Genomic DNA, 8348 nt, shown 5'->3' on the forward strand with positions numbered 1-8348 from the left:
TTCCCCATCTCTCTTCCAAAGTGCTCACACACACATATACACTACAACATATGTGCACATTCACACTGGTAAACAAAACAAAACAAAACAAAACAAAACAAAAACCTTAAACAGCAAGTTAACTTTTAGCTCTTGGCCCTCACTGTTCACAAGGGGTAGTAGTTAAAGGCACAGACTCTGGGGCCCACTGTCAGTACTTAAATCCTGGCTCTGGGACCATGGACACATTTTGTAATCTCCCTATATATCTATTTTCTCATCTGTAGAATGGGCATAATAATCGTATCTACTTTAAAGGGTTGTAGAAAGGATTAATGAGTTAACATAATACATGAAAAGCCTTTAGAGTGGTGTTTGGTGCTCTAACTGTAAATGCTATATAGTTAGCTGTTGTTATACCCTTCTTGTAGCAAAGGAAAATTTGGAGGCATTAAAGTATGTCTGATGTTCCAGAAGACATGAGTTTGAGAAAGAAAAGGAAGACTCAAATTGAAAGGAAGTGGACAAGCAGGGAGAGTCATCAAGGTGAAAGATTAAAGAAAAAAGACAAAAAGCAAGTAAGAGACAGAACAAAAGGGGAAGAGTAACAGCAGACATTTAACAGGGAAAAGCAGGAAGAGAAAAACCATAGAGTAAAGAGAAGAAAGGAGAAAACAGAAGAGTAAAAATGTGGCCATAAAAATTGAAGAAGAAAACGAGGATTGAGAGTAACAAAGGAGACCAAACATTAGAAAAGACTCCACTTACAGCTTGTGCTTGGTATCAGAAAAAGGAGTGGAAGAGAAAACATGTTGGATATAGAAGTAGGGAAAATTGGGACAGAAGAGATAGAAGCGATAACATACAAGGCTTCATTTGCAGCAACAGGCCTTTGTGTTTTTAAATTATGGGAAGTTTACATCCCAAATTAACACATCTGTGATGCACTAGGCTTCTTTCCCTATTTCTCTTATTTTAACTTGCTTCAGTCTGTCCCAAACTTAGTCCCTAAGGTTTGCCCTGATCAGATGTCTGCCATGTGTATTGTCTGCTCTACCTGACAAGGCCCAGAAGCAGTGATCCAGTCATCATTTCATTTTCACTAAATACTCCAGCCATCCTTTTCAAGTGAAAATTTAGCCCTGGAGAAAACATTTGCACCCTATTCCTTCTCCAAACATTCAGAAACCTCTAAGGTAAGCTGGTATTTTAATTTTTTATTTGTTCACCTTATAGGCATTCTCCCCACCCCGTTTGTTTGTTTTGTTTTATTGTCAATTTTGTACTGCGGAGATACATTGCTTTTAGGGCTTCAAATTGTCCTCCCTACCGAAAGGAATTCATCACCCAATTACTTGGAAATAAGAGAGAGGATGCATCGAGGTTTAAAATAAAATCAGTATTGTAAAAATACTTTTTAAGTATTATCATTATTAAACTGCCTGTTTGGTGCAAAATACGTCCCCCTATTTGAGGTAGTCGAGTGACCTTAAAGAGCCCTCTAAACAGACGAAGTGAACGGACCGCCAGCGTCTCCTCACGCGGGGGTGAGCTTGGGCCGCCGCCGCTGCCGCCGGAGTCACGAAGCCAGACGCCGCGCGCGTCTCCGCCCCGGACTCGGGAGACTGCGGCAGCGCGCACCGCAGCCGCGGCCGGGCGGCTCCCGGAGGCCGGACGGAGACGCGACTCCTGCAGACACGTGACCGCCTCTTAGCCGCCGCTTCCCGCGACCCAGATCCGTCCCCGGAACCCGCGTTCGGCGGGGTGGGCCAGGAGACACGTAGCGACGGCCCCAGTCCCTGCTCCGTCCCGGTGCGTGTGCATTCGGTGTACTTCTCCCCTCGGTTCACGTACCACTGGCAATAATGAATGTTTCGGAGCTCACGCGGGAGAATGTAGATCTTACTCTCGGTGCCAGAAAGAAAAACCTTTTGTTTCCTATCTACCTATATACAGAGAGCTTAATGTATATTCTCTCCATCCCACACTCCGAAAGCCCGAGTAGCGGCAGCGGGGAGGCGGGGGGGGGAGACTGGGGGAGTCCCGCAGGACATGCTTGCTCCTCCCTGGCCTCCAAGGTCCCTTGCCGCCGGCTGTGACAGATGACAGTGCGCATCTCTGGGCACCTCCCGGTAACTCTCACTACCAATGAGTCATGCTCCCGGGATGGGTCTAGGGAAAAGGTAGCCCGGCGGCCGCTGGCCTGTGCTTCCCCGCGCGGGTCGCAGCGGCTGCAGGGCGAGCGCGCGCACGCGCGCGCACGGATTCCCCCGCGCAGTGATGTGGCAGCAGCGGCAGGTCGGATCACGTTGCTGGCCCTGTGCTGGTACCCGTTTGAGACAGGATTAAGGAGGGAGGCTTTGGAGGTGCCAGCGGTAGTAAACGTGGGCTCTGCACACTCCCGGTGTCGCTTATCGCATGAGGGGGGAGGGGAAAGGAAGCACGCAGCGCCACCTCAGGCATTGAGGGGCGGCGGAGTTTAGCAGGCGAGTGATAATGCTGCATTGCTTTTCTGCGGTAGCCCCTATCGTGCCACCCCCTCCTCTACCCCTCCTTCCCCGCCGAGTTCCTCCGGGAGCACCAGAGGCCCCAAACGTCGTCATCTGCTGCTGTGATTAGTGATACCGCAATTCCGGCTGCTGCGGGAAGTTTGGGTGGCCCAGGGACACTGTCTCCAAAAGACACTTGGATTGCGACATTCTGACCCAGTGACATTTTCATTTATCTTAAATCTTTCAAGGAGAGGATTTCAAGTTGCCCCTTTTCGGGGCAACCTCCATCCAGGGCCAAGGGGTTCCCCCAGGCCAATGAGCAAACAAGTCTCCAAATTTTCCTTCGAGAGTGAAGTTTACCCACCGCGAATTCTCTTTCTCTTTCCTTTCTCTGGTCCAAACCAACAACATAGTCGGTGGTAAAGCAAAAAGCCACGTTCACGTTCCTGCACCCTAATGACGGACGGACTGAGGGAGTCACATTTCGGAGCCGAGGAAGCACTGGCTGCCCCGCACCCCCGGCACCCCCTCCTCCTCCCCCAACTGACTGCATTGCCTTTGGGAAGATGAATAGCTTGGCTGAAGTTGTTTTTCCTTTCCGGTGGCCCCGATCAGGTGCCCCCGCCCCCTCCCGCCGTTCGCTTTCCCTCTCAGCCTTCTCCTGACGCCCCCTCCCGGCCCGGCCCCTCCTCCCCCGCCCCCCTCCGGGCTGGACCGCGGATGGTACGTTCCGCACGTGAGCTGGGTGCTGGTCTGGCCGGCGACGCGCGTGCCCTGTGGCCAAACACTGCCCGGAGTGAGAGCAAACTACCAGCGCAGTGGGGCTGGCGCGAGTGTGCGTGCGTGTGTGTGCGTGTGTGTGCGAGAAAGCGAGCGCGGTGGGAGGGGGGGACCAACTGCTTCACACTTTCAACACTGCGCTGAAGAGGGAGAGACTGGAGACGCACAGATTCCCCCCAAGATCTCCCAAAGCTACCGTCCCACAGATTTTAGAACAGAACCCCAAAAATCGAAACAGAGGAAACGGACAGCGGTTGAACATGGACGAAGGAATTCCTCATTTGCAAGAGAGACAGTTACTGGAACACAGAGATTTTATAGGGTAAGGTGCACGCACCCTTGCGAATATCTGCCTGGGCTTCAGTTTGATTTTTTTTTTCTTTTCCCAAAAGTGGTATGGAGCGGGTGAGGGCAGAGCCCTTCCCGAATGGGTGCCTGATGCTGATTTCTGTTTTGCAGACTGGACTATTCTTCTTTGTATATGTGCAAACCCAAAAGGAGCATGAAGCGAGATGATAGCAAGGTAAGAGTAAGTTTCCGATGCTCCCCATAACCTGCCTGGATAGTTAATTAGGGCCATTGGTTTCACAGCGAAGCTCTGCCCACAAATATATTCCAGCTCTTAAGCTTCCCCAACTGTGAATTTTAAGTGGTTTGCTGGATACTCTCAGGGGGAGATTAAACATCATACCTGAATTTAAATTGCATTTCAGAACAGCCCAGAGGAAAAAGATTTCATGGGCATAGTTTATCGCATAATATGTTTTGGGGGCTTTTTGGGGCATAGTTTATCACATAATATGTTTTTGGGGCGGGTGGGGGATATTGTTATATCCAGTAAATGAATGTTTATCTTATTGTTTTCTCTCTTCCATGACTCTCATATATTAAGGATACCTACAAATTACCGCACAGATTAATAGAAAAGAAAAGAAGAGACCGAATTAATGAATGCATTGCTCAGCTGAAAGATTTATTGCCTGAACATCTGAAGTTGACAGTAAGATGCACATTTTCCTTCTTTGCTGCTCTCCAAGGGAGTGTTAATAGCCTGGTACTACTCCCAGAGATATAAGAATAAATATAAATATCAGATACCTTACAACTTGTGGTATAGTGTAGAGTTTCTCACAAACTCAAGAGTAGGTGCTCACAACTGAAGGCGAGAAATCATTATAACCTGTCTTGTGGAAAGCTCAAGAAGTATAGGAATAATACTTCTTTCAAAGTGTTTGCTTAAGTTGTTGTGCTGAATGGAGAGCCAGTCAAGCCAAATGTGTGTGTTTAAGTAACCAACTGCCCCCATTCTCTTTTGCACCACTGCAGACTCTGGGGCATCTGGAGAAAGCGGTAGTCTTGGAATTAACTTTGAAACACTTAAAAGCTTTAACAGCCTTAACCGAGCAGCAGCATCAGAAGATAATTGCTTTACAGAATGGTAAGTCGGTTCAGGAAGGCCAACCCACCCTGTTGAAGCCCTGCAGTCCACAGAGGAGCAGTGTTAGGACTCTTCCCCCGCCCCCACCTCCTTCCGTGGGCCCACGGGTTCACTCTCATTTGTGAAATTGCTTATAGTTTCCCTTCATTGGAAAGTGCCCGTTTCCCGAAGCATCCTAGAAGCTTTCAGCAGAACTCAGAGGAATCAGATTTTTTATTTAAAGTGGCGGTTGCACCCTCTCTACTTTAGTTTTTCAGCTGGGAGCACAGCGCCCCCCTGCTCCCCACCCCCGCCACCACCACCCCCCCGTAACCGGAGGATTATATCACTCGAATACAGAGGAAAAACCGAGATCACTTTAGTCAATGCAGGGCCCACGTGATAAGCAGATGTTTTAACGTCAGTTTTTTTCCCCCTTGCCTCCATTCCTCTGTCCCCCCCCCCTTCCCCATCCTAGGGGAGCGATCTCTGAAATCGCCCATTCAGTCCGAATTGGATGTGTTCCACTCGGGATTTCAAACATGCGCCAAAGAAGTCTTGCAATACCTCTCCCGGTTTGAGAGCTGGACGCCCAGGGAGCCGCGGTGTGTCCAGCTGATCAACCACTTGCACGCTGTGGCCACTCAGTTCTTGCCTACCCCCCAGCTGTTGACTCAACAGGTCCCTCTGAGCAAAGGCACGGGCGCGCCCTCCGCCGCGGCCCCCACTGGGTCCGCGGCCGCCCCCTGCCTGGAGCGCGCTGGGCAGAAGCTGGAGCCCCTCGCCCACTGCGTGCCGGTCATTCAGCGGACTCAGCCCAGCGCGGAGCTCACCGCCGAGAACGACACGGACACTGACAGCGGCTACGGCGGCGAGGCCGAGGCCCGGCCGGACCGCGAGAAGGGCAAAGGTGCGGGGGCGAACCGCGTCACCATCAAGCAGGAGCCCCCCGGGGAGGACTCGCCGGCGCCCAAGAGGATGAGGCTGGATTCCCGAGGAGGCCCAGGGGGTGGCGCGGCGGCGGCGGCCGCCGCACTCCTGGGGCCCGACCCTGCTGCCGCGGCCGCTCTGCTGAGACCAGACGCTGCCCTGCTCAGTTCGCTGGTGGCGTTTGGCGGAGGCGCGCCCTTTGCGCAGCCGGCGGCCGCCGCGGCCCCTTTCTGCCTGCCGTTCTACTTCCTCTCGCCTTCGGCGGCCGCCGCCTACGTGCAACCCTTTCTGGACAAAAGCGGCCTGGAGAAGTACCTGTACCCGGCGGCGGCCGCCGCCCCATTCCCGCTGCTGTACCCCGGCATCCCCGCCCCGGCTGCCGCCGCAGCCGCAGCCGCAGCCGCCGCTGCCGCCGCCTTCCCCTGCCTGTCCTCTGTGTTGTCGCCCCCTCCCGAGAAGGCTGGCTCCGCCGCCGCCGCGACCCTCCTGCCGCACGAGGTGGCGCCCCCTGGGGCACTGCACCCGCCTCACCCGCACGGCCGCACCCACCTTCCCTTCGCTGGCCCCCGTGAGCACGCGAACCCGGAGAGTTCTGCTCAGGAAGATGCCTTGCAGCCAGGAAAGGAAACCCCCTGAATCTTTGCGCCCCTTTCTTAGGAGGAAGGTTCACGAGGAATAATATTAATAAAATACCCTTAACGTTTTTTAAGGGGGGAAGTGTAATAGATGCACGACAGGCTTTAAAAAAAACAAAACAAAACAGGTGTTTTGTGTACGTTTGGAGTTCCTGTTTTGCTCATCCCTCACCACCCCGACCTCCAACACACTAGCATCCCTTTCTTCCCACACCAGCTGTAAAAGAACCTCCGCGCTAGATATTGATTCTTTTTTCTTTAAAGAGCTCCCCAAAATAAGTTTTGCCGTCCTTTAGGCCATGTTCCATTATCTTTTAAAATGCAGAACCTAATTCTCGAGGAAGTAAGAAGGCTCTGGTCTGTGGGTGAGCTAATTGAACCAGGGTAGAGGAAAGGTGGCGGAGGAGTTGACGTCGAACAGCAGGTCAAGTCAATGACTCAAAGCTGTCCTGCCTGCTTCAGGAGGCTTTCCTCGAACAGAATGAGGATCTTTCAGAATTGAATTTACTCTTCAGTATTTTATAATGTTCAGCTCTTTAAAAGGCCTATGTTTTTCAGAGGAAGAGAGGATGCGGTGGCTCACGTTGCAACCTATTCTAGATGGTTTGAATGGTATCTCTTAGTTGCACTTGTTTAAAGAGACACGGAGTTAGGCCCTCATCAGAACTAAGTGGGGGAAGGAAATGGATGAGGAAGGCCAGAATCATTCTTAGTACATTTGCTGGCACTTTATTGAGAAATTGACCGTGAATCAATTTCATTACATATATATATATATATATATATATATATATATATATATATATGCACACACACATATATATGTTATATATGTATGTATGCATTGCATCTATTCCCACCCTGCCATTTAATCCTCATGTTCCTACGGTTTTATAATCTTGCTGTAAAAAACATAAAGAATGTGCACTGAACTTAAAACAAAAAAAAGAAAACAAGTCCAAACTGATTTATCCTACATTCTGTTAAATCACAAAAGTGGAGGAAAGCATTACTCAGTTTTGATTGGAAATTCTGTAAAGATGTGGAATGAAGCCCTGCGAGGCCTTCCCATCTCCAAGTCTATGTATTTTCTGGAGACCAAAACAGATACGAGATAATCACAAAGAAAGCTTTTTTTTTTTTTTTTTTTTTTTTTTTTTTTATAATAAGGCTTAAACCAAGACCTTGTCTAGATATTTTTAGTTTGTTGCCAAGGTAGCACTGTGAGAAATCTCACTTGAATGTTATGTAAGGGGTGAGACACAACAGTCTGACTATGAGTGAAGAAAATATCTGGGTCTTTTAGTCAGTTTGGTGCATTTGCTGCTGCTGTTGCTACTGTTTGCCTCAAACGCTGTGTTTAAACAACGTTAAACTCTTAGCCTACAAGGTGGCTCTTATGTACATAGTTGTTAATACATCCAATTAATGATGTCTGACATGCTATTTTTGTAGGGAGAAAATATGTGCTAATGATATTTTGAGTTCAAATATCTTTTGGGGAGGATTTGCTGAAAAGTTGCACTTTTGTTACAATGCTTAATGCTTGGTACAAGCTTATGCTGTTTTAAATTATTTTAAAAAATAAATAAATACTGTCTGCAAGAAGCCAGCTGGTTTAGAAAAGTTTAGTATGTGAAGATAAACTAGAAATTATCTTTATATTCTAGTATTTTCAACACTCCATAAATTCTATTACCTAAATATTGCCACATTATTTTGTGATCTTAAAATTCTTACTAAGGAATAAAAACTTTAATACATGATATGAAATTGTCTAATAATTAAAAAGGCATAATGGATGCTCCATTAATTTTAAAAGATATATGACTATAGGGATGAAAGTCATTCAGGTTCTCAGATATATGACTTTATTTGTCATTGGCTTGCTATCACACATTTCCAGTCTCTTGCAAGCCTCCACGCTCTGGCTGTTTACCTGCTTGTTCCCAACGTAACAATGAAAAGTGGAAAACCTACCAATCACTTGTGTGGTTTGTTTATATTAGACCCAATTTGGTAATGTTATTATGATTGATGCATTTTTCACTTTTCAACTTTGACACTGGATAGCCTCTGTTGTATAGTCTGGTGTGTTTCTCTTTCACTGGGTCC

The 8348-nt window shown here is 48.6% G+C and overlaps 1 protein-coding gene across 2 annotated transcripts; it reads left to right on the forward strand.

Moving 5' to 3' along the window:
- The first annotated feature begins 1617 nt into the window (after positions 1–1617).
- On the forward strand, positions 1618–7999 carry BHLHE41 (basic helix-loop-helix family member e41). Of its 2 annotated transcripts, XM_019737601.2 has the most exons (6): positions 1618–1791; positions 2885–3573; positions 3711–3774; positions 4144–4251; positions 4578–4689; positions 5147–7999. In XM_019737601.2, the coding sequence occupies exons 2-6, from the start codon at positions 3512–3514 to the stop codon at positions 6232–6234; spliced, it is 1434 nt and encodes a 477-aa protein (XP_019593160.1). In that variant the 5' UTR covers positions 1618–1791; positions 2885–3511; the 3' UTR covers positions 6235–7999. The 2 variants fall into 2 exon arrangements, with proteins under 2 accessions (XP_019593160.1, XP_074182009.1); XM_074325908.1 differs by having other exon boundaries at positions 1618–3573.
- The last annotated feature ends 349 nt before the right edge of the window (positions 8000–8348 follow it).

Source organism: Rhinolophus sinicus, linkage group LG02, assembly GCF_036562045.2.
Source record: "Rhinolophus sinicus isolate RSC01 linkage group LG02, ASM3656204v1, whole genome shotgun sequence".
NCBI classification, from domain to species: Eukaryota; Metazoa; Chordata; class Mammalia; order Chiroptera; family Rhinolophidae; genus Rhinolophus; species Rhinolophus sinicus.